At 40.0% G+C, this 27,304-nt stretch overlaps 1 protein-coding gene and 1 pseudogene across 1 annotated transcript; both read left to right on the top strand.

The window, feature by feature from the left end:
• Positions 1 to 51: 51 nt before the first annotated feature.
• Positions 52 to 1,005, top strand: LOC123836075 (olfactory receptor-like protein OLF3; annotated as a pseudogene).
• A 13,400-nt stretch (positions 1,006 to 14,405) lies between these two features.
• LOC123840976 (olfactory receptor-like protein OLF3) lies at positions 14,406 to 15,402 on the top strand. The gene has a single exon (XM_045870690.2). The coding sequence runs from the start codon at positions 14,406 to 14,408 to the stop codon at positions 15,357 to 15,359; it is 954 nt and encodes a 317-aa protein (XP_045726646.2). The 3' UTR covers positions 15,360 to 15,402.
• The last annotated feature ends 11,902 nt before the right edge of the window (positions 15,403 to 27,304 follow it).

Raw genomic sequence — 27,304 nt, 5'->3', positions numbered from 1 at the left:
AGTTTCTCTTCTCTCTGACTCTCTGCAGACTAATAATCTTCACATTTTTTATTGGACATAAATAACCAGACTTGAGTGACAGAGTTTATTCTCCTCCGCCTGTCCAGTGACTGGGACACACAGGCGTCCCTCTTTGTCCTCTTCTTGATCACTTACATGGTGACAGTGCTGGGGAACTTCCTCATCATTCTTCTCATTAGACTGGACAGCCGACTCCACACTCCCATGTACTACTTTCTCACCAACCTCTCCCTCATTGATGTCTCTTATGCCACAAGCATCGTTCCTCAGATGCTGGCAAATTTTCTTGCAGTACATAAAGCAGTCCCATTTGTGAGCTGTGCAGCCCAGTTATTTTTCTCCCTGGGCTTGGGTGGGATTGAGTTTGTTCTACTGGCAGTGATGGCCTATGACCGCTATGTGGCTGTGTGTAACCCCCTGCGATACTCGGTCATCATGCATGGAGGCCTTTGTACTAGGTTGGCCATCACATCCTGGGTCAGTGGTTCTGTCAACTCTCTCAGGAAGACTGTAATCACCTTTCAGCTGCCCGTGTGCTCAAACAAGGATATTGATCACATATCCTGTGAACTCCTAGCTGTGGTCAGACTGGCTTGTGTGGACATCTCCTCCAACGAGATCGCAATCATGGTTTCTAGCATTGTTCTGCTGATGACACCTTTCTGCCTGGTTCTCCTGTCCTACATCCAGATCATCTCCACCATCCTAAAGATCCGGTCCACAGAGGGAAGAAAGAAAGCCTTCCACACCTGTGCCTCTCACCTCACAGTGGTTGCCCTATGCTATGGCATGGCTATTTTCACTTATATCCAGCCCCACTCCAGCCCCTCTGTTCTTCAGGAGAAGTTGATCTCTCTCTTCTATGCTGTGTTGACACCCATGCTAAACCCCATGATTTATAGTGTAAGGAATAAGGAGGTAAAGGGGGCCTGGCAGAAACTACTAGGGCAATTATCTGGGTTAACATCAAAATTGGCAACTTGATGAATCCTGAGCATCACTTAGAGAAAGGAGCTTTGCCTGTGTTTTCTCCCACTTAACTCAGATATGGCAGGAATCACCTGCATTGCCCTGGCAACCAGGAAGGAGATGACGACACATGTGATGCTGGGCAGGAGGCTGGAGGTTGGGTTGGGGTGTGGGATGTGGGGGTATTTTTATGTCACCTCAGCATATTCAGTGGAGTTGAGCACTGCTGTAATTGGACTTCCTACCCTTACTCAATCTTCATTCATATGGCCTGAGAGTACAGTTTGCTGTTTTGATTTGTCACATTGTTTGTAATTATGGACCTATTAATGGACCTTACTTTGGACCACTGCTTCTTATTCATCCAAATTTTGTATGAAGTTACTGTGTTTCCACTGGGGGAAAAAAGGATCTTCACATTTTAGACTCAAAATACTACATAGCATATGTATCCACATCCAGTAACTATGTGAGTCCCTGTTCTGAGGAGAGAGATGCTCTCAAGGCTGCTAGGATGTCCTTGTGCTGGACCATTAACCATGCACATAGCATCTTGTCTGAGTGCTGGAGGTACCTCAGGAGAGGAGCATCAACAGAAGGTCTTGTTTTATAGTGATAGGAATATAACTAAAAGTGTTTGTACAAGGCAAAGCCATGGAAAAGCCACGTCTGGGGCACTACTTGACAGCATACAGTTTGAGAGGAATTTATTGCATTTATAAGGAGTACCACTTAAATGTTAAAACCATCCCATTTCTGAAATAAGTATTAACTCTTTTCCTAGACTTTAAATGCAGAATAACACATAAATTTTGACATAATGTATAAAATATAAAAGATGTAGTTAATCTTAGAAAGTACAGATTCCTCAGCCAAAGCCAATGAAAGATAAGACAACTTTATGTGCATTTGGTGAATCAGGATAGCTATGCACTGGCTCCTTCTAGTCTCCATATTGAACACCTTCTTCCATCTCTCCTCCCATGTACAACAGGACCCTAGTTGGTCCTTGTACACTAGTGAGGTGGAATAGTCATAGAGATAAGCCTTTTGGGGTGATTGCAAAGTCTTCCTGTATGAAAGGACCAGAAAATGTCTAGCTGGAGACCAGAAAATAGTACAAGTTATTGAAGTGACAACAACCCAAAAGAGGACAGCCAGCGAAAAATACAGAGCTGGATGAGAGCACAAGAGTTCAAAAATTCCCTGAAGCCATGACTGTAGGACAGAGAAGAGGAAGTAGTGAGGATGAAATAGGCAGGTAAAGAGGGTCGGATCACAGAGGGCATTGAATGCCAAATTACCAATGTGTAGTTGGCAAGGATTTTTAAGCAGAGATATGACTTGATAAAATTTACATTTTAGAATTATCACACTTGCCAATGTCAGAGAAAGAAGAGGTTAGACATCAGGAGACCAGCTGGCTGCCTGCTCCAGTGACACAATTAAGACAGTAGAGGAATCTGAATGAAAGAGAAAAGTCAAGCCAAGTCACATGATTTAAAAGAGATTTCAGAGGGACATTGCATTTCTCCGGGATTGCAATTGCTATGTGGACCCCATTCCTCCTCTAAAACTTCATTATCCTGGTATAAATATTATGTAAATCATGGAGTAAAGTGTGAATTTTACCACCATGAACAACTGTATATAAAATGGTAGGAGAAAGAGATGAAAGAGGCAGAAAATCAGTAAAAAATACAAATGTACCCATGACACACAAAGGAGGAAAGTATGAAGATGCAATATGCTCATTTCTGCATCTTGTTGACATGTTTGGACTCTCCTTCACTGTTCCTCGAGGGATCCCTTTGCCTTCCCCCGGCCCCCATGTCTTTGCGGTTGCCCCTTCTCCCCCCTCTCCAAGGTCAGCAGCACGGGTGACCTCTCTGGACCTGCTCCTCTGCTTCCATGCTCACTGTTTCTCAGCCCAACTGAGTCAACTCATAAGCAACCTTTATTTCTCTTTCTGTGTTCTTCCTGTCCAGCACGTTGACTTAATTCCTCCATGTGGCATTCAATCTTTATTGAAATTCTCATGCACTTATGACACTGTGCATCTCTTCTACTAGATCCTTAAACTAGATTGGTGAGAGTTACTTTAAACCCCTGTGTGATAGTTCCTATAATCAAGTACATCTGATCCTGGTTCTGTTAATTTCTTTGTTCAATGACACTGAATTTTTCTTGCCTTTTCCACTGACCTTTAGTTTTGACTGGCAACTGAACATTTTGAGTGTAGGATAATAAACTGAGATAAGTAGCATTATGCCTTGAAATGGGCACATCTCTTCTGTCTGTGCTGTGGTCTCGCCTGGTGAGGAGAGTGTGGGAATCAATGCACTCATGGGTTGAGCGGGGCTTGAGTTTTGGGTTGCTGTGATCATCCCCCTCTACCAATAAATTAATTTCTGTATCAGGACTTGTGCTTAATGTGGGGTTCCCGGGGGTTGGAGGGCTTTCCCCAGTGTCGCTAAACCACCCTGAGTTGTAGGCTCTGCTGGGAGGCTGCATGTGGAACGAGTGTCTGTGCACAGCCTGCCCCTGCCCCCTGGTCCACAGCTGTGACTTGTTCCTCAATCCTGCTGGCCTAGGGATGGAGGGTGGGGCTTTATGCCTTTGTCCTGGCTCTTTCTGAGTCTCAGGCACGTCCTTTGTCCCTGTGTCTCAGGGTTGGGGCCTTCTTAGTGATCTTTCCCCTGCCACAGCCTGAGGAGATGGCTCACTGTCTGAACAGAGTGGTTTCCTGCCCTAGGACCCTGGAGAAAGAATGTTTTGTTTTGTTTTCCATTCTCTTCCCTCGGTAATGAGTCTTCATCTGTCTCTGAGGGAACCAGTTTGCTGTTCTCCCCACAGTGGCTCAGGCTTTTGTTCCATGATGCAGGCAGAACCTGTGCCCAGAGCGTGCCTTCTCCAGCCGCACAGCTGTGCCCTCACCAAACGTGCACCTGGCAGGAGGCTTTCTCTGCTTTTCCACGTTTCCCTGAACATCATTGCGAGGGCTGTCCCAAGTGTGTGGAGAAAATCTTGAGAACTGGCGGCACTGCTCTTTTTGCCGTGGCTCTCAGCCATTCTGTGTTTCTAGTAACCCACCCTCAAACTTTAGCCATTCATTAAGGCAATTCTCATGGGCTTGTTTGCTGGCCCTGTTTTCCTCCCAGGCTCTGGCCCAGGTGAGTAAGAGCTCACATCCTCTTCCTCCCTGGATGTGCCGATCTTTCCTGAGATTTCATGCTTTTGGGTTGCTCTGTAATCTCAGCTTTCTGATGATTCTGGGAATAATTATGATTCTGTGGTTTAACCTTTCTTGTTTTAGGAGGGAACCAATGTTCTTTCGAGCTTTTTACAGCTTAAGTGGAAGCTAGAACAAACTCAAATATATTTTTTCCTTTAAAGGAGACTGTGTTCTTTAGAGCAGTTTTAGATTCATAGCACAATTGAGCAGGAAGTACAGAGAGTTCCCATATGCTCCCTGTCCCCCTCCTTGCTCTGCCCCTAGAAACATCCTGTACCAGAGCAGTACATTTCATTTACCTTTATTTTAACTTTTACTTTTTAAATATTCTTTTAGGTAGACTCCATGCCCAACATGGGGCTTGAAGTCACGACCCCAAGACCAAGAGTTGCATGCTCTACCGACTGAGCCAGCCAGGCACCCCCATAATCACTTACTTTTAAAGGCGTGTTTTAAAAGACAAAGTTTAAGGGGGAGATGTGAGTGATAATTTACAGGTAATAATAATATAAAATGGCAAATAATGATTTTTAAGCCAAGGAATTTAAGGCAAATAAATTGCTTCTCTGAAAGTAGCTTACCCAAATTATATGCATAGTGTTTAGAGAAAATAATTCATTATATTCATGTTTATCTTGCAAACCAAGCCTACGCATTGATAGTACATATTACTGCATTTGTCACAAATGTTTTTGAAAGAACTATTTCGATTCCTAAGCAGACACTGATGAGATGACCTTCCTGGGCAGAAGAGGGCATTTCCTGTTTGGGGAACAGCAGGAATTGGAAAATGGGTGGGAGTCATTGGAGAATGTAGATGAAATATTTGTGAAGTGAATAATGATAGAATAAAGTGTTAAAATGAAAGATTAATGTGACCATGGTTTACAGAATGAATTGTTCCAAGAGTTCTCAAATTTATTCTATCAGAAACACCTGAAAGGCTCATTAAGCCACAATTTGCTGACCCTCCTATGTAGGGTCTGATTCAGTGAGTTTGGGCAGAATGAAGGCTATCATACTTTGGAGTGCAGTGAATTATTTGGCACTCTGGTACAAATACTAAAACAACAGCAGTCAGCAGCATTAACAATGGAAAGGAAATATCCATGGGACAGATGTTTTCAGTAAGAGTGATATAACTTGTTGAGTGATGGAGGTTGAATGACAAGGTCTGGAGCAGGTCTGGAGCAGGAGCAACTGAGAGCTGTGGGATCTTTACCAAAGCTTGGAATTTGGGAGTTTCCCTTTTTGTTGTCTGCAGATGAGTAGAGAAGATCAGCAGTGATGTGAACGTCTGGACACCCTGACTACACTCTCTCAGCCATGGAATTTTTCCAACTTTCCTCAGAGAAAGTATCCAACCAATTCTGTCAATCTAGGGGAGTTCAGAAATTCAGGTGAGGAATGAGAAGCATCTCTACTTTCTCTTTCTATTGCTTGGAATACCACAGAGACATGGTCAAAGTCACTGGGTGCTGTAGTATCAGACGTTATAGTAACATGGCAGAATGAATGAGGAGACAAGCAAGATGATATTCACATTGGTGAGAATAAAAGATGTGGGAGATAATTACTGGACATTAGAGAAATAGATGAGGTGGCAAGTGCATGATGAGGGGATGCATATGTTGGTGGATGAGCAGATAAGCAGGTGGCTGAGTAAGTATGGAAATGGGTATAGACAGTGGGTAAGTGTGTGGATATGTAAATGATGGTGTTAGCGTGACTGGGTATTGGACTTGGAGATGAATGGACAAGTAATTCACTTACAGAAGGATTGCCTGAAAAATGTATCAGAGATGTAATGTGACTGCAGTCTGTCAAAATTACATTCAATTTTTTCATAAATATTAAAAATTTGAAGAGGTATAGAAAATTGACTGTATTAATGATTTTGGATCTCCTTTACTTTTCCCTTTTTCCCCCTGGAGACCATAAAACTTTATTTTTGTTGATCCTATTTGAGTCTTAAATCTTTTTACACAGTGCTATTATTTTTGGAGCTTGATTAGTACTATGAGAGATGTGCTCTCCATAGGGTTCATCCATCTTTACAAAACTCTCAGCAGGTCTAGTAGGGTCTTCGCCCATCTCAAGGGAGTGAGGCACAATGATCCTGTGTTCAGGACAAACAAGGGCATCCTGGAGCTAAAGGGTATAACTGTTTTTTCACTAGGTTTGGTTGCAGACCTAATCACTGCTCAGAAAAAAAGGGGCAAGAGAACTAAATGTCAGGTTTGGGCTAGAGGAGCATGCTGTAAAACCTCAGTAAGCTGGCATCTTTGGCTTTTTAGAATGACCTTTGGCTCCAGGGGATTATTGTTGTTGTTGTTGTTTTTTTTGAAGAGAGTGGAGAACAATTGACTTCACAGGGAGAAGGGCAGCAAGGAGACCCTGCCCTTGAGAACCGGGAGTGGTAACATTGATGGACACTCTATTGCATAAAGCTCCTGAGGGGAGTCTTTCAGCCCCACATTGCTAATTTAGACACTGCTGCACCTCACTAGGTTTATGTTGGAGTCATAACTTTCTTGCAGCTGTTTCCCTCATAATCTAAACTATTCCCAGATGAGTTCTTAACCAGGAGCCTGAGGAGTCTGGGACTCTTCATCTCTCTGGTCCATGGCTTTGTTGGAGAGAACATTCTTTAGAAACCAACATAAAATTAGACTGAAGTAGACACGTCTGTTTGTCAGGCACTAATCAATGCTTGAGAGCTCAAATGGAGGCACCAGCAGAGGGTAGGTGTACACAGGTGTGTCTAGAGGGGCAGAATTAGAGCTGATCTAACTTGTTTGGGACTTTGGATCAGGATTTTACCCACAAATGCTGCAATCTTCTCACCCGAAATAATATGGCAAATGTCGTAAAGTGATTCTGCCTTCCTGAAGCTGGGGGCTCAGGTACTGTTCTAAGGGTTCTCAATGCTGAATTTATGTACTAACAGAGAGAAAGAGAGAGAGTGAAATGGGGGAGATGCAGAAGAGGATGATTAATATTTGGAAACTGAAGATAGTGGGGAGGATTTCTGCAACATATTTGGGGAAGACCTAAGGGACAAACCAGATCTGTAAGGTGATAGTTACTTTACTCATGAGCATGTGTAGGAGTCTATTAAATTTCCAAAAAGACAAATTGTTAATAACTATGCAGTCTCTTTTCTCAATTTTCCTGAAGAGTTTGTGTACAAAGTATTTTGATTTTCCTTTAAGTGTTGGAAAGTGGAAATGTAAGATGAGTAAGTGGATTGTTCAAGTCCTACAACACTCAGAATGTGAACTGGGACTAGAATTGAGGTCTCCTGACTCATTTTTGGGTTAGTTCCTCTAGATTAGGCTGTAGGGATTGCACTGTGGGGACATGGTAGATTGAAGGAATTATACTGCCATAGTTTCCCCACTGGGGACAAGACACACAAAGAAGCTGAGCATTTACTGAATGAAACCATAGTAAAACATCATTCAAGGTGATTTGAGTATTCCATATATCAGAGAAACTGAGCTCATTAGTTGCTGATTATGTGAAATGCCAGGCACCAAATCTAGATGGGAAGTAGCAAACTGGTTATCTTCTGAAGATATAAAACCTGTTTTAGAACACCCTCCCAAGTGATCCTTGGGTGCTCTGTTCCAAACATTAGGTTGTTGCAAATATTTCTGCCCATGATGAATGCATTAAATGTATATAGCATTCAAGTGTTCAGCCATAGGTCTTATGAATCTTTCTCTAAATTAAAGTGCTATTTCTATTGGCAATTCAAGTATGTAAATGTACGGTCTGGTTTATTTTGACCAGCATTAGACAAAACATGGTTTTGGGACTCATCTTCATGTGCTTCATTTCTGTCTGTTGCAGTGAAGTTGTAGAGGATTACAAATAGGAAGACAATATGATTAAGATTCAATGGAGGATTGCAAAAGATGTGCATAGACTTTCAGAAGAGAAAAAACTTTTCCCCCCTTAGCTATGGGGCATTATTAATGCAATGAATGGGGAGGGGGAATTATGGGTAGTGGGCTTACCATAAGCCTCACTGTTTCAGATTGGATTTTTGAGGATGATCCACGGTTTTGTCCATCCATGCCCTCTTCACATTGGCATGAATAGTGGAAGGAAATATGGTTCTGAAATATAATCCTGGAAAGTGAGGCACTGAAGAATCCTATAACGTGCATACCTCCTGAGTCTGTTCAAATCAATTCTTGTCTCTTCCTAATGTACAAGGAGACAGAGAAGATAATTTCTTGAGTTTCTTAAAATGTTTACACATGATAGTAAGACAGTGAATTTGGCAATGAATGCTGAGAATAGAGCAGGTATATGAAACCTTTTACCCATTTATGAAGCTCTGAATAGTTCCATCCTTAAAAAAATAATCAAGTATTTTGGAATGTTTGTACATAGAGTAGTAATGGAAAATAAATGCAATTAAAAATGACTGAAAAACAGGAGCAGCAGAAACTGCAAACATCTCCAGAGAACCACAAGAAATGATCCTGTGTGGCACAGCATAGTGAAAATTCTGTCAATGCTTCTTAGATTTTGTCTGTAGGTCAGGTTTCTTGTCTTATTTGATGAGCAGTTGCTCATAGTTCTTCAGTAGTTCTTACCAGTTCTATTAGAGCAGAAATCTGGGGAGGGTGTGGTAAAAGGCTAAAAGGGCCCTTTACTACATTGAAAAGCCATATTGTTACTTGGGGCGACACCCTTCTTCTCAGGCATTCTGCAGAGCTTAGTGAGCTCAACATGGAAGGAGCTCCCATCTGGGAGGTCTACTGATCAGAGTTTAAGTAAATTATGACAGATGAGTTGGAGATGCCTCATTTCCATGACTCCCAAATGCCATGTGTTTACAAGTTTTACCAAAATTTACTGCCTGAGAATTTACCATATTTCTAATGGGCAATTTTATTAGAGCATGGACCATTTTAGTGGAAGGTAGACCTTGGTATAGAGAGTTACAGAGATGGAGTGAAAATATTTGGCTTGTAAATGAAGGATTAGAAGCAAGAATCAGATAAAGGGAGGCAGGAATAGGCTAAGGCCAAATTTTTATCTACCCCATGGAGATAAAGGCCAGTCCTTGTTTTAACATCAGCAAGCATTGTTGTCTGAATTATTCACTGTTCACCTTGTTCAGATGACATGTACTTTCAGCCAAAGATGTCATCAGGTAGTAGGAGATTGAAACAATAAGAAAAATAATTGTGGTTGAATTTAAGTAGGTGGAATAGGTTGAAAAATAACACTTAACTTGTTATAATTTACATCAAGTTTATAACAGAAAAAATAACCGTTTCCATGGAATCAATGAAGAGATTTATTTTTTAAAAAGATCATAATGGTTGGCTAAAATTTAACTTTTAAATTAGGTGTATTGTGTCATATAAAAGGTGTTATGTGAAAAATTTGTTCACCTACTTTATGTCTTCATTTCTTTGTCATGGAGAGAACATTTTAGTCCTGATATTTGTGTAACTAATAATTACTGGATAATGGGGGGAGGCACTGGGAACTAGTTTTAGCTAAGGTCTAGAAAGGTAATATTTTAACTGGGAAAATTTGATCTTGCTGTCTAAACTTCACCCCTGACTTTTTCTGCAACGTCAGAGTCATTCACATACAAGTTCACAAAAAGATTATTTGCTTTATATCATAAACTTTCCATTTAATATTTTTAATATCTAAATATGTCCTCAAAAGATGTTCCACATAAAAAACACATTTCAGGCATTAGTATCAGTATTGTAAAGAGAAAAATTTTCATAGACTATTTCTATAGCATCTTTCATACGAAGTCACATAGTATGCTCTATTTGTTATGGCTCTAGTAATTATGCTACATCCACCCTACTTCATAAAACACAGGCATGAAGTCCTTCCTGCAAGGTGCTCATGTCCAAGGAGATAAACCAAGGGATATGTCGTTCCCCAGTACTATGTTCTGAGCAGACAGCATGGATTATTCATTTGTGAGTAGACCATGATAGCTCAAAACCTATAGAGAATGGTTTCAGATTTGTTGAGAAAATATGTAAAATAGCATTTTGTTGTTGATTAAAGGAATACTGTGGACCTGGCAAAAGGTAAAGTAGCCAGAGTTAGGACAAATTCTCAGAAGAGAGCACAAAATACACTGTGCAGGAGGAAGCGCTAAATAGATGTGGCTCTTAACTGTGGTCATTGTTCAACACTGGTTTTGAACACCAGCTGCCTGCCTAACCCTATACTAAAAGGTTTCTGTTGTCTTATTTATGCAGACAAATGGAACAAATATTCCCACACTTTCCCTTTGTTTTTTGACCTCAGTGAGAAATACACATTCAGGAAGAGCTACAGATCCTACAAATTAGTTAGATCTGAGAGGCCCAAGCTCTGGCTTTCTGATAGGAGTGGTGAGATCTGAAGTCTTCATCTGGCACCGAGTCCATTTTCCACCCTAGGCCAGAATAGGAACCCAGCTAAATTTAAATGGAGCTGCTCTCAAAGTAATAAGGTGATGGTATTAATTGCAGGGCATGCTAAAAGCATCTGATGAACACGTTTCCTCCTGCATTTGCCTTTCCAAACGCCGATCTATTTTCTTTATCTACCATGATTCCCAAAAATGACTACGAGTGTGGACAAAAGGTGAAATTGGTTATTAATGATTTTGAAATAAGGCAGTGGTCTTTGGAAATGAATAGCAGCCTCGGTGGGTTAAAAATAATCAGCTAACGTATCACTGAAAGTTACTTGAGTATTAACAGCTTATTTTAGTAAAATACTTTGCTGTAAAACACACAGTATTATAATAAATGCTAGAGATAATAAAATAAAAGTTAGAAATAAAACAGGACCAGACTGAAGATTGTGTGGAAATTCTTCTGTGCAGGAAAACCTTAATTCTGTGTACATGTAGAGCTCATAGATCTGTTTGTGTAGGGAAGTGTTGAGGAAACACTTGTATCTCCTGATGAAGTTGGAGGGAGCATGTAGGAGTGTGGAGTGGGTGGAGGTGGCATCAGGGAAATTTACAAGGATGCCTTGCACTCTATGGCATGGGGTGATGAGGGCAAGTGTAAGTACGAATGACGCTGGGAGAAGTTGGGGAATATGCAGTAAAGGAAATGAAGAAAGAGGATTTATTCCAATGGGTGGGGAAGAGGAGGGGAAAGTCAAGCATGAAGTGTTGGGAGAATGGGAGAATTTTTGTCCCATTGACAGAAATGAAGGAGTCAGGAGAGACCCCATGTGTGGGGAGGTGAGTGGAGGCCTTGGTGAGACATTTCTGAGATGGACATTCATTATGGTGTTGGGGAAAGCATCTGGGCCTTCAGAGGGAAGTCCAGGAGACAAATGTAGACTTGAGGGTGAGCCGCACACAGTTGATCACAATTTTTGTCGTTAGAAATTACAAGCCCTTCAAGGGGAAAAACCAAAGAAGAATACAGTTGGTGAGCACAGAACTGACCAGATTTTCACAGCAGTGGAGCCGGAGGGTTTGGAGAAATCCCTCACGAATGCAGATAAGGAATAACAGATCAGAGGCTAGTCAGGACAGAAGCACAGGATAGAGTCAAGGGTTTGAAGGAGTAAATACTTGACACTATTAAAATTTAAACAGTGAAAATCAAATGAAAGCCTGTGTATTTGATATGAGAAAGTCACCAGGGATCATTAAGAGTATAATTTCCATGATTTAGTGAAAGTAAAAACCACAGTTTTCTGGCTCAAAGGATGAATTCTATGAGGAAATAATTCCAGCAGGTGAACACCAATCATTTGAGAACTCTTGATGTGAAAGAGGAAATAATTAGAATGATAAATAGCAAAGATTCCTCTCCCCATATTGGGAGGTTGTATATATTTTTTTAATGAGGGAAAAGTGGTCAATGAGAGACGAGAGAAACACAAGGATGGCAAAAAGAGGGAATAAGTGAAAGAATAACATCCTTATTGAAAGAGATAGATGAAAAAGATGATGAAAGAGATAGAGAGTATGAAATCAAAGGTTTAGGTCAATTATCATCACCAAATAATGGATACCTGCCCTGATTCAGTCATTGGTATAGGAAGGTTAGATCTTCAACTCCTTAATTTCAGCAATGACCCTTTTAGTTGGCCAATATTATCCACATTGTGCCATTGAAAAACTATGAGACAGGGTTGGCTGGATGACTTGCTTCAGTCCCAGGAAGTGGAAGAGAATGGATTCAGAGCACAGACTGTTAAGTTTTGAAGCTCACACCTACAGTGAGATGTGATACTGTTGTTCATTTGTCATGAGACAAGGGCTGTAGTAGAGTGATGTGGGGGGTGGGCAGGAAGACTAGAGTGAGTCGTGGACTGGCTTGTTCTCCAGACAGCTTGCACATGCAACAGGGGGACAGTGATAGGATGACAGTCTGTTGTGTGTCTTTTTCATCCACATGAACTCTAAGTGTAGGGAAGTGTAATATTTACTTTGAAATCTTAGCATCTAGCAGCAATGGCACTTCCTGGATGTTTGCCAAATGAGTGGAAAAAGAAATGTCTACTTTCTGTTGCAGATTTGTTAAAATTCAGTAACAGTTAACAGATTTTTTTTTTGAGGTTTTAGAATTAAATTTGAATGTCATCTTTGAGGCATTTGATCTGACCATGATTGAAGAAAAGCCAAGTGAGGGGTGGTGGTGGAAGGTTTATGATGGAGCCAAAGAGGAGTAACAGTTGAAAGGGGAGATCAGTTAAGAGAAGGACACCAGCAGAGTTTATGAAAATGAATGTGGCTGAACCATGGAAGAGATGGGCATTTAGGGGAACTGCTTGTTTTGTTTCAGCCTTTATCAGGTAAGAGAGTGGAGGCATAGACAGTCTTACCTTTCTGCTCACAGACCCTAGCAAGACCCCTTTGGATTCTAGGACAAGCAGCTCTGTTTCTGTCCTCAAGCCCTCTCACTGCCTTTATCCTTAACTTTAAAAATTTTTTAAAAATTTGAACAGTTTCTGTTTAGTGTTCAACATTGATATTGTAACATACAGTTCTACTTAAGAAGCCTTTCTGGGATGAAAGGAAACACAAAAGAAACTCCATTCCAGCATACATGTACATATATTCATACACATATTGTACTCTGCCTTGGTCAATGATGAAGGTTCCTTAAACAATTGCTTCCCTTCCTCTTTTGTAAATAGAAAGCCAAACATCCATACTGTCATTTCCTTTATTTTGAGCCCATATGCAAAGGATAGGTTCTTAAGAACATCAAGTTGAGAAGAAAAATAAAAAGAACAAGGTATGATCACAATTCCCTTTCCCTTCTGATACCACTGAAGGCTGAAGAGATCAGGGCTATAAAAAAGACAAATGATCCCCAGGTCCTCAAGGTGACCAATCATCCTGAATCCCTCAGTTCTATTATTGAATGCCTCCATTTCATTTATATCTGAGTTTGTGGAGGTTATACATGGGAAAATCCTTTGCTATTCTATCTACTCCAAGGCAGAAGTCATGTTACTACTAATACTCAGACTAGTATAGTACTATTATTACTAGTACAGTCTATAAAGTACTTTCTCCAAAGTTACCTACATTTCAGCTTAAAAGTATTTGTGAATTGTATAATATTGTCCTGTTTCATATATAAAAGTTTGTCACTAAACCACAGTAACAAACTGCTAAACAAAATCAGATTTCAAACCTGGCTTCTCTGATTCTAGAACTTTACACAAGGCCCTGCTTCTTCCCAAAGAGTGAGTGCCTGCCTCTTGTAATAGATTTATTTATTTTATCATGATGAGGCTAGTTGACAAAATTAAGGTAGTTTTTATAACTTTCCAACAAGATTTTTTTTCATTGTTTGTCATTTTACTTACTACTATCACCTACGAAGCTCCCCTTACTCTCAATCTGAGGTAAGTTGGTAAAGATGTGAGCTCCTGAAATTGCACTGCATCATCGCCAGTCTTTAACTGGGTTATCCTGACCACCTCACATCCTTATAAAAGTGCTGGCCTGACTCTGATGCAGAATAGATGTAATACATGTTGGGATAAAGCCTATCATCTTGGCCAGTAAGTGGTCTGAAACATCTGGTTAAGGCTGGCCAATTGTATACAATAGATATTCATAAAAAATTATTTTTATAATTCTTTGATTCAACAGTTTCTATTGTTTCTGACTTTCTCTGCAGATTAATAATCTTCAGATATTTTAATGGAAACAGGTAACCAGACTTGGGTGAGAGAGTTTATTCTCCTCGGCCTGTCCAGTGATTGGGACATGCGGGTTTTCCTCTTTGTGCTCTTCTTGATCACATACATGGTGACGGTGCTGGGGAACTTCCTCATCGTTCTCCTCATCAGACTGGACAGCCGACTCCACACTCCCATGTACTACTTTCTCACCAACCTCTCCCTCGTTGATGTCTCTTATGCCACAAGCATCATTCCTCAGATGCTGGCAAATTTTCTTGCAGTACATAAAGCAGTCCCATTTGTGAGCTGTGCAGCCCAGTTATTTTTCTCCCTGGGCTTGGGTGGGATTGAGTTTGTTCTACTGGCAGTGATGGCCTATGACCGCTATGTGGCTGTGTGTAACCCCCTGCGATACTCGGTCATCATGCATGGAGGCCTTTGTACTAGGTTGGCCATCACATCCTGGGTCAGTGGTTCTATCAACTCTTTCATACAGACTGCCATCACCTTTCAGCTGCCCATGTGCACAAACAAGTATATTGATCACATATCCTGTGAACTCCTAGCTGTGGTCAGACTGGCTTGTGTGGACATCTCCTCCAACGAGATCGCAATCATGGTTTCTAGCATTGTTCTGCTGATGACACCTTTCTGCCTGGTTCTCCTGTCCTACATCCAGATCATCTCCACCATCCTAAAGATCCGGTCCACAGAGGGAAGAAAGAAAGCCTTCCACACCTGTGCCTCTCACCTCACAGTGGTTGTCCTGTGCTATGGCATGGCCATTTTCACTTATATCCAGCCCCACTCCAGCCCCTCTGTTCTTCAGGAGAAGTTGATCTCTCTCTTCTATGCTGTGTTGACACCCATGCTGAACCCCATGATTTATAGTGTAAGGAATAAGGAGGTAAAGGGGGCCTGGCAGAAACTATTAGGGCAATTTTCTGGAATAACTTCAAAACTGGCAACTTGATGAATCCTGAGCATCACTTAGAGAAAGGAGCTTTGCCTGTGTTTTCTCCCACTTAACTCAGATACGGCAGGGATCACCTGCATTGCCCTGGCAACCAGGAAGGAGATGACGACACATGTGATGCTGGGCAGGAGGCTGGAGGTTGGGTTGGGGTGTGGGTGTATTTTTATGTCACAGCAGCATGTTCAGTGGAGTTGAGCACTGCTATAATAGGACTTCCCACACTTTCTCTATCTCCATTCATATGGCCTGAGAGTAATGAGAAGAAAAACACACTGTTTTGATTTGTCACATAGTTTGTAATCATGGACCTATTTGTGGATCTTACTTTGAACCACTGGTTCTTATTCATCCAAATTTTGTACAAAGTAATTGTGTTTCCATTGGGAACGGAAACATTTTCATATTTTACACTCACTTATAATAATGTGTGACATATGAAGCCACATCCAGTAACTGTGTGAGTCACTGTTCTGAGAGAGATGCTAGGGGGGCTGTTAAGATATCTTTGTGCTGGACCACTAACTGTGCACATAGCATCTTGTCTGAGTGCTGAAGGTACCCCAGGAAAGGAGCATCAACTAAAGGTCTTATTTTATAGATAAGAATATAACTAAAGGTGTTTGTTCAAGGCTCCTACTGGCCAAGGAAAAGCCACGTCTGGGGCACTACTTGACAGCATATAAGCAATTTGAGAGGAATTTTACTGCATATGTATAAGGTACCATTTAAATGTTAAAACTGCCCAATTTCTGAAAAATCCGTAACCTCTTTTCTGAGACTTTAGATACAATAAGCACATAAAATACGAATTAATATATAAAATATAAGAGGTATAGTTAATCTTAGAAAAGACAGATTCCTGAGCCAAAGCCACTGAAAGATAAGATAATTTCAATATGTATTTTGGGAATCAGGAGAGTTGGATCAGCTGGGCAGTGTTTCTCTCTAGTCTCTGTCTGAACACCTTCTCCCATCCCTCCTCCCACACAACAGGGTTCTGGCTGATCTTTGTAAATTAGTGAAATTGAATATGTGAGACTGGGTCTCATCTCTGAGAAAACACCTAAGTAAGGAACAAAAGGAGGAAGGAATATTGTACAATAGGCATGGAAGGGGAAAGAGGAGAAAGAATGGATAGTAACTCATCTCACTCCCTTGGAAAAAATCTCAAAGTCCTTTCTTCCTTTTTTTTTTTTTTTAAAGATTTTATTTATTTATTTGACAGAAAGAGAGTGAGAGCAGGAACACAAGCAGGGGGAGTGGGAGAGGGAGAAGCAGGCTTCCCGCCAAGCAGGGAGCCCAATGTGGGGCTCAACCCCAGGACCCTGGGGTCATGACCTGAGCCAAAGGCAGACGCTTAACGACTGAGCCACCCAAGCGCCCCACAAAGTCCTTTCTTCCTGTGTCTTGTGTAAGTCAGGGGATTCACAGTTCTTCCATTTGTGAACATGTTATCACACATTTTCAGTGTCCAAGTAGAATTGAAGTTTCATATAATCCAAAATTCATTTGACATTCTAAATCTACCTAAAAATAATCAATCCTAAGTTTTTCAAAATTGGCATGTGTCTCAATAGATGTCACTGGTACTGGGCTAAAATTCTCTTTAGGTATTCAGATATCAGCGGAATATCTACTGTGTTATCAGTGACAGTGAATTGTTGAGACACAATAGTCAATGTGAATCAGTCCTGACAATATAATGGCATAGCAAGGATGACAGTAAAGCAATTAAAATGTAGGGGTGAGAAAAGTCACAGAGAGTAAGACTTTGTGGGTGATTGCAGAAGTCTTCCTGTATGGAAGGAGATATCATTTTGGAAAACAAGTCAGAGGAAGAAAAGATTGGAGTAGAGGAGACTAGCTAGGGGGCTGCTCCATAATCACTATTGAGACATTAGAGGAATCTGAATTAAGATAGTGGCAATAGAGAAAAAAAATCAAGTCTTGTGATTTAAAAGTTATTTCAGAGGAATACTTCATCTGCTCTCAGTTTGGAATTCCCATGTGGATCTCATTTGTCTTCTAAAATATTAATATCCTGTCTAAATATTCTGTAAATTGTGGAGTCAACTGAAAAACTGACCACTATGAACACATCGTATATACAATGTAGGAGAAAAATATAAAAGAAGGAAATTAGTCAAATATATACAGGACACTTCAAGGAGGAGAATATGTGAAGGTGCTGTACCTCATTTCTGTGACTGATGTGTGGTCCCAGTGTGACTTTCTCCACCTCCCATCCCATGATCCCTTTGCTTTCACCCAGCAACTTAGCTTGTTTGGGTTCACCTGAAAAGTTTTCCAGATCTGCATTTCTCAGGAAGCAGAAATGTTGAGAGTGGGCTTCAGATATGTAGAAACAAATGAGTGTCATTTTATATTCCATGCATTAAGTTTCTACTTTCATCTTTTTCATATTATGGACTTTTTTTTTTCCAGGACTGCCTTTTCTCAGAAATTTAAATTTTCATTAATATACGTGAATACCTTGAGACAACTGGCATTCCTCATTAATAGCTGTTTGCGAATGACATTCTCAGTATAAGGGAGGAAAGTACTGTTGATTCAGGGGCAAAATAAGATGATGTTCTAAACATTAAAGCCATTAAATATAACTCCTTAAAAACATTGGGCACTGAAAAATATTTGAAAATTAAAATCTTGTTCATTATTTAATAACCATAAAAATATCACTGAGGTATTTTGTAAGAAACAAAAAACCTGATATATATAAAAGTTACAATTTGTTCAAATAAGAATCCAAATAAAATCCATACATTACCATTGTCTCCTATGTCTCTGAAGACCTGCTTAATGTATAGGTTCACCTTCAATTTTTCCCCTCGGAATTATTTGTTGAATAAAACAGGATTGTTTTTCCCAGTTGGATTCCCTTGCAGCTTGGATTTTTTGATGACATCCCCGGAGTGTAGTTTTGCATGTTCCATTTACCCTGTATCTCCTTTTAGATCTGGAGGCTTGATCAGATTTAAATATATTTTCTTTTCTGGCAAGATTTTTCAGATGGTGGCATGTACTTCTATCAAGAGGGACACAGTGTTCAGTTTCTCTTCTCTAGGGTTTATTATGGTTATTGCATTGCATAGGGTTTCTCAACAGCAGCCAACGTCTATTGACATTTAGGGCTAGATAGTTGTTTCTTCTTCAATCTTCTGCACATTGTAGGGTATTTTTCAACATTCCTGACCTCTACCCACTAAATGGCAGTTGTGTCCCCTCCCCACCTCCTTCCAGTTTTGACAATCAGAAAAGTCTCCAGATATTACCAAATGTCTCTGGGGATAGCAAGATCACCCCTGGTAGAAAACTACTAACCTAGATCCATTAATTTATTAGGGGTTGCAAGGTGGGGATATTCTATTGTCCCTTTCTCTTTAGTATTTGAAATGCATTTATAAGTAGAAACTTCCTCCTCACCACCTTTTTATCTTCCTGAGGTATAGTTAATAGAGGACAGGCAGGATAAATGTTTTATTTTTTCCCTTTCTTTACCACTTTTTATAAAATACAACAAAGGAGATGTTTTTAAAAAAATCATGATGAGCTCATCAATGTAAACTTATTTGCTGTATTTTTATTTGTTGCAGCTATTGTCTTTATCGATGTTCAAATTGTATTTATTGAGTGGGAGTCTAATTTCCTTTTGGTGCTGTAACAAATCACAAGTTTTGCGTCTTAAAACAACACAAAATTATTATCTTACAGTTTTGGAGCCCAGAAGTCTGAAATGGGCTTCCCTAGGCCAAAATCCAGATGTCCACAGGCTGTATCCCTTTCTGGAAGGCTAGGGAAGAATCTGATTTCTTGCTTGTCCCAGCTTTCTAAGGGAGCTTCCACTCCTTGGCTCATACCCCTTTCTTCCACCCTGAAGGTTAGCACAGCTCCTTCATACCTCTCTCTGACTCTGATTCTGCTTCCATCCTCATATCTCTTTCTCCTGACCCTGAGCCTTTCTCCTTGCTCCTATACAGACCCTCGTCTGGGATCACACAGATTATCCAGGAAAATCTCTCCACTTGAAGATCCTTAATATAATTGCATCTACAGGTTCCTTTTAACAATGTAAGGCAGGTTCTGGATATGAATATGAATAACATATAGGTTCTGGAGATTGGGACATGGGCGTCTTTAAGGGGTCATTACTCTGGCTACCAAAGAGCCTATTCAAATTGGCTACTTAGTTTTTTGTTTTTTTTCCCCCACACGATCCTAGTATCTTCAATAGCTCCCTTGCTTTCTGGTGTGATACAACATTACAGTCCCATCTTTTACCTTTCTTGCCTTATAATTGGAATTATTTCTCCAAGAAACACTGATTCCTTTAGATGGAAAATGGAATTTGAGAGCACAATCTGAGTACCGTATTCTACTGGCTGTTGGTAAGATGTATAGTCAGTGATGGTTGTAACTGACCTAGTGTTGGCTAAATAAAATCCAATACGTTGAACCCTTAGATAGTCACCGTCATCACCATGACCACTGATGTGCTCGGGAAATGAGGCTGATTGACTTCTGAGTATACCAGTATTCTTGTCCACATGGAAACCGAGAACCTCCTTTGTCATGAGAAATCCTATGGAACACACATGAATTTACTCCTCTTTCTTATTTAAAGCTCTGTGTCCCAATCCTCTAAAAATTTTCTTTTATATCAAGGTAAAAGATTGGGTGTGGCCTTTAAATCAGTTCATATCATGGCTTCCAATGATCTTTCTTCCATGCAAAGTTATGGTGAAATGTACTGTATAAAATTCTCCTCTTTAGGAAGAACACTTTCTCCATAGTCTTTCTGGACCACACCTTCTCAGTTAAATAGTCACAGAAATTATGTAGGAGACCATATTATGAGTTGAAGATTCAATGGTAGGATGACAGGAACAGACATGATGGAAGTATAAATCAACTGTTTATGACAGTTAGTTTGAGTCTTTAGGATCTGCTCAGGCCTAGTCTCACATATACTACTTTATGATTTGTTCCTCAAAGCAGGTTTTGATGGACAGCTCCAGGTTCATGGTGATCTGGTTTCCCATGACCAGGCATTCCCATGGCCTAGTAGGGCCCAATAGCAAGTAAAAGTTGTTTCTCAAAACATCAGGTAACTTGACAAAGGCATTTCCCGCCCCCACCCAAAGACCAGCACTTTGATTCTTTAATCAAATCTTCCTATAGGGCCTATTCAGCATTTCAATCTGCCATAGATACTTCAAGGATCAGTGAGAACATGGGGTCATAAGGACCAAGTAGAAGATTGTTTGCACTGTAGATGAACCATCTGGAGAGTTTCTTTTGCACTGTTCTTGAAACTGGCATACATGGCGCCCTAAGCTGATTGGCCTTCTAATGGTAAACCCAAAATGGACAAATATGGAAAAACTGAGTCTTGAAGAAAACAGATGCAGATAAAGAATAAACAATAAATTGCACTGGTGTTACCACAATAGAAGCTTCCAGGCTGGATATTCAGATATTAGGCCTCAATGACATAGTTCATTGATTAGAGAAGTTATTTCCTTATATGGTACAATGTTGTAGATATTGACTTGATGTTCCACTGAATGGGATGCAGGGATCACTGTCTTACAATGAGTTTCTATGTGGAATATAACCTGTTCTCCACCTGCTTTTACAGGTATTCTCTAGGGGTACCTGGGTGGCTCAGCCGGTTAAGCATCCAACTCTTGATTTTGGCTCAGGTCATAATCTCAAGGTCATGAGATTGAGCCCTCCGTGCTGGGTGTGGAGCCTGCTTAGGATTCTCTCTTTCTCCCTCTGTGCTCCACCCCCCCCCCATTCTCACTTGCTTGAGCTCTCTCTCTCAAAAAAATAATAAAATAAAAAAATATTCTTTGTGCTACTTATTTCTTAGATCAGAGCAAACCAGCTTTAGAAGCAGACTGGATCTCCAATCTGGGTCAGATTCTTTGGTCTGGTCTGTGGAGGCTGAAAACCACATGCTGATACTGGGTCCTTCTCCTGAGAGACACTGAGGGGAGGAAATGATCAAGCTAAATGCTCCTTAGTGCATACACATTAGCATAATTTCAGACTTCTTACTATCAAGGGGTTTCTTCTATGGGTTTTGAATATTCTAAATATCCCTTTTAAATTGTAGAGTTCTGAAGTAAACAATGATCTCAAATGTAGTCTAATCAAGTCAGAGTCCAATGCATGTGGCAGAAACTGGCTAGCTGCTCATAAAACATTTCCTCTGCTTCACAGTGAGGTGAACCATGGAACCAAGTTCTAACTTCTGAAAATGTAGATGCAAAGTAAGACAATATGCCACTTCCAGGCCTGGCCTGTTGAAATCTCCCAGCCAGCAGCTTCCATTATTCATTGTTTTGCTCTGAAGTCACCTATATAGAGGGGATCCAGCACAAGACTCTGGGGGGCTCAGAGGGTGGAGGAGGCTGGATCCTGAGTCACTGACTGGATGAGAACTAGCCAGAAGAGCCATCCCCACCAGTGTTACCCACATGGGAATGTGTATAAATAAGAAATAAATTTTATTGTGTTAAGCCATAGTTACTTGGGAACTGTTTATTTCAGCATCTAGCCCACTTTGAATAGTACAATGAGATTATTATTTTAATATGATCATTTCACAAATATCCTATGTACATCTAATTAGTACCCTGCTACTTATAACTAATGAATGACATTTGCCTTCAGGCAGCTCACAGTCCAAACAATTTCCAGTAATTTGGACTTCTTCATAATTATTACAAATGTGTTTAAGATTGCTTTAGCTAAAGTTTTAAGTAGATACCAAGTATTGAAATGTGATAATTAAAAGCTTCATGTCTTTATCATATAAGCTGTTGTTGAGCCAACACTCCAAATTCCTTACTACTTGATTTTTTTGGTCTTCAAGTGCTATGCTAAGATTAATAAATAATAAAGGCTAATTCATTATTTTATTTTTTTATTGAGGTAAATTTTCATATAGTAAATTCATTCTTTTCTTTTTGTGCAGAATTCTAGGATTTTTAAAAATGTATACAATCATATAAGTACCACCACAATCAAGACAGAAATTTTCATCATCCAAGCATATTTTCATGCCCCTTTTTAGTCAAATGATTTTCTGAACACCATTGTTGGTCAACCACCAAGCAGATTTCTCTATTTGTCTATTGCAAAGTATCATGTAAATGGAATCAGTAGGACACAGCCTTTGAATCTGACTTCTGTCCCTTGGCATAAAGCATTTGAGGTGCATTCGTGTTTTTTCATGTTATGATAGTCCATTCTTTTTATTTGTGGAGTGATAGTTTAATTGTATGGATGTACCACCTTTGCTGATTTACTTTTTTTTTTTTAATCTGGATCCTTTTATTTATTTTATTTATTTAATTTATTTATTATTATTTTTTTATTATGTTAATCACCATACATTACATCATTAGTTTTTGATGTAGTGTTCCATGATTCATTGTTTGCATATAACAGCCAGTGCTCCATGCAGACATGCCCTCTTGGAAAAAAGGGGGGGGGGGAATGCCTTTGTCAATACCCATCACCAGGCTAACCCATTCCCCCACTCCCTCCCCTCTAGAACCCTCAGTTTGTTTTTCAGAGTCCATAGTCTCTCATGGTTCATCTCCCCCTCCAATTTCCCCCCTTTCATTCTTCCCCTCCTGCTATCTTCTTCTTCTTCTTTTTTTTTTTTAACATATAATGTATTATTTATTTCTGAGATACAGGTCTGTGATTCAACAGTCTTACACAATTCACAGTGCTCACCATAGCACATACCCTCCCCAATGTCTATCACGCAGCCACTCCATCCCTCCCATCCCCCACCACTCCAGCAACCCTCAGTTTGTTTCCTGAGATTAAGAATTCCTCATATCAGTGAGGTGATATGATACATGTCTTTCTCTGATTGACTTATTTCACTCAGCATAATACCCTCCAGTTCCATCCACGTTGTTGCAAATGGCAAGATTTCATTCCTTTTGATGGCTGCATAATATTCCATTGTATATATATACCACTTCTCCTTTATCCATTCATCTGTCGATGGACATCTTGGCCCTTTCCAGTTTGGCTATTGTGGATATTGCTGCTATAAACATCGGGGTGCACATATCCCTTCAGATCACTACATTTGTATCTTTGGGGTACATACCCAGTAGTGCAATTGCTGGATCGTATGGTAGCTCTATTTTCAACTTTTTGAGGACCCTCCCTACTGTTTTCCAGAGTGGCTGCACCAGCTTGCATTCCCACCAACAGTGTAGGAGGGTTCCCCTTTCTCCGCATCCCCGCCAACATCTGTTGTTTCCTGACTTGTTAATTTTAGCTATTCTGACTGGTGTGAGGTGGTATCTCATTGAGGTTTTGATTTGGATTTCCCTGATGCCGAGCGATGTTGAGCACTTTTTCATGTGTCTCTTGGCCATTTGGATGTCTTCTTTGCAGAAATGTCTGTTCATGTCTTTTACCCATTTCTTGATTGGATTCTTTGTTCTTTGGGTGTTGAGTTTGATGAGTTCTTTATAGATTTTGGATACTAGCCCTTTATCTGATATGTCATTTGCAAATATCTTCTCCCATTCTGTCAGTTGTCATTTGGTTTTGTTGACTGTTTCCTTTGCTGTACAAAAGCTTTTTATCTTGATGAAGTCCCAATAGTTCATTTTTGCCCTTGCTTCCCTTGCCTTTGGCGATGTTTCTAGGAAGAAATCGCTGCAGCTGAGGTCAAAGAGGTTGCTGCCTGTGCTCTCCTTTAGGATTTGGATGGACTCCTGTCTCACACTGAGGTCTTTCAACCATTTGGAGTCTATTTTTGTGTGTGGTGTAAGGAAATGGTCCAATTTCATTCTTCTGCATGTGGCTGTCCAATTTTCCCTATACCGTTTGTTGAAGAGACTGTCTTTTTTCCATTGGACATTCTTTCCTGCTTTGTCGAAGATGAGTTGACCATAGAGTTGAGGGTCCATTTCTGGGCTCTCTATTCTGTTCCATTGAAATATGTGTCTGTTTTTGTGCCAGTACCATACTGTCTTGATGCTGACAGCTTTGTAATAGAGCTTGAAGTCCGGAATAGTGATGCCGCCAGCTTTGCTTTTCTTTTTCAGCATTCCTCTGGCTATGCGGGGTCTTTTCGGTTTCCATACAAATTTTAGGATTATTTGTTCTATTTCTTTGAAAAAAATTGATGGTATTTTGATAGGGATTGCATGGAATGTGTAGATTGCTCTAGGTAGCAATGACATCTTCACAATATTTGTTCTTCCAATCCATGAGCATGGAACGTTTTTCCATTTCTTTGTGTCTTCCTCAATTTCTCTCATGAGTATTTTACAGTTTTCTGAGTACAGATTCTTTGCCTCTTTGGTTAGATTTATTCCTAGGTATCTTATGGTTTTGGGTGCAATTGTAAATGAGATCGACTCCTTAATTTCTCTTTCTTCTGTCTTGTTGTTGGTGTATAGGAATGCCACTGACTTCTGTGCATTGATTTTATATCCTGCCACTTTACTGAATTCCTGTATGAGTTCTAGCAGTTTTGGGGTGGAGTCTTTTGGGTTTTCCACATAAAGTATCCTATCATCTGCAAAGAGTGAGAGTTTGACTTCTTCTTTGCCGATTTGGATGCCTTTTATTTCTTTTTGTTGTCTGATTGCTGTGGCTAGGACTTCTAGTACTATGTTGAATAGCAGTGGTGATAGTGGACATCCCTGCCGTGTTCCTGACCTTAGGGGGAAAGCTCTCAGTTTTTCCCCATTGAGAATGATATTCGCTGTAGGTTTTTCATAGATGGCTTTTATGATATTGAGGTATGTGCCCTCTACTCCTATACTCTGAAGAGTTTTGATCAAGAAAGGATGCTGTACTTTGTCAAATGCTTTTTCTGCATCTCTTGAGAGGATCATATGGTTCTTGTTCTTTCTTTTATTAATGTATTGTATCACATTGATTGATTTGCGGATGTTGAACCAACCTTGCAGCCCAGGGATAAATCCCACTTGGTCGTGGTGAATAATCCTTTTAATGTACTGTTGGATCATATTGGCTAGTATTTTGGTGAGAATTTTTGCATCCATGTTCATCAAGGATATTGGTCTGTAATTCTCCTTTTTGATGGGGTCTTTGGTTTGGGGATCAAGGTAATGGTGTCCTCATAAAACGAGTTTGGAAGTTTTCCTTCCATTTCTATTTTTTGGAATAGTTTCAGAAGAATAGGTATTAATTCTTCTTGAAATGTTTGTTAGAATTCCCCTGGGAAGCCATCTGGTCTTGGGCTTTTGTTTGTTGGGAGATTTTTGATGACTGCTTCAATTTCCTTAGTGGTTATAGGTCTGTTCAGGTTTTCTATTTCTTCCTGGTTCAGTTTTGGTAGTTGATACATCTCTAGGAATGCATCCATTTCTTCCAGATTGTCTAATTTGCTGGCATAGAGTTGTTCATAATGTGTTCTTATAATTGTTTGTATTTCTTTGGTGTTGGTTGTGATCTCTCCTCTTTCATTCATGATTTTGTTGATTTGGGTCATTTCTCTTTTCTTTTCAATAAGTCTGGCCAGGGGTTTATCAATCTTGTTAATTCTTTCAAAGAACCAGCTCCTAGTCTCGTTGATCTGTTCTACTGTTCTTTTGGTTCCTATTTCATTGATTTCTGCTCTGATCTTTATGATTTCTCTTCTCCTGCTGGGTTTGGGCTTTATTTGCTGTTCTTTCTCCAGCTCCTTTAGGTGTTGGGTTAGGTTGTGTATTTGAGACCTTTCTTGTTTCTTGAGAAAGGCTTGTATTGCTATATACTTTCCTCTTAGGACTGCCTTTGTTGCCTCCCAAAGATTTTGAACAGTTGTGTTTTCATTTTCATTGGTTTCCATGAATTTTTTAAATTCTTCTTTAATTTCCTGGTTGACCCATTCATTCTTCAGTAGGATGCTCTTTAACCTCCATGTATTTGAGTTCTTTCCGACTTTCCTCTTGTGATTGAGTTCTAGTTTCAAAGCATTGTGGTCTGAAAATATGCAGGGAATCATCCCAGTCTTTTGGTACCAGTTGAGACCTGATTTGTGACCTAGGATGTGATCTATTCTGGAGAATGTTCCATGGGCACTAGAGAAGAATGTGTATTCTGTTGCTTTGGGATGGAATGTTCTGAATATATCTGTGAAGTCCATTTGGTCCAGTGTGTCATTTAAAGTCTTTATTTCCTTTTTGATCTTTTTCTTAGATGATCTGTCCATTTCAGTGAGGGGGGTGTAAAAGTCCCCCACTATTATTGTATGGTTGTCATCGATGTGTTTCTTTGCTTTTGTTATTAATTGGCTTACATAATTGGCTGCTCCCATGTTAGGGGCATAGATATTTACAATTGTTAGATCTTCTTGTTGCATAGACCCTTTAAGTATGATATAGTGTCCTTCCTCACCTCTTATTACAGTCTTTGGTTTAGAATCTAATTTGATATAAGGATTGCCACCCCAGCTTTCTTTCGGTGTCCATTAGCATGGTAAATGGTTTTCCATGCCCTCACTTTCAATCTGGGGGTGTCTTGGGTCTAAAATAAGTCTCTTGCAGACAGCATATCGATGGGTCTTGTTTTTTTGATCCAATCTGATAGACTGTGTCTTTTGATTGGGGCATTTAGCCCGTTTACATTCAGGGTAACTATTGAAAGATAGGAATTTAGTGCCATTATATTGCCTGTAAGGTGACTGTTACTGTATATTGTCTGTGTTCCTTTCTGGTCTATGTTACTTTTAGGCTCTCTCTTTGTTTAGAGGACCCCTTTTAATATTTCTTGTAGGGCTGGTTTTGTATTTGCAAATTCCTTTAGTTTTTGTTTGTCCTGGAAACTTTTTATCTCTCCTTCTATTTTCAATGACAGCCTTGCTGGATATAGTATTCTTGGTTGCATATTTTTTCATTTAGTGCTCTGAATATATCATG

Source organism: Mirounga angustirostris, unplaced genomic scaffold (assembly GCF_029215605.1).
Source record: "Mirounga angustirostris isolate CCGP_5_RB_7025 unplaced genomic scaffold, mMirAng1.0.hap1 SCAF_12, whole genome shotgun sequence".
NCBI classification, from domain to species: domain Eukaryota; kingdom Metazoa; phylum Chordata; class Mammalia; order Carnivora; family Phocidae; genus Mirounga; species Mirounga angustirostris.
Note: the sequence above shows the minus strand (reverse complement) of the source record. Positions and strands in the feature narration are given on the sequence as shown.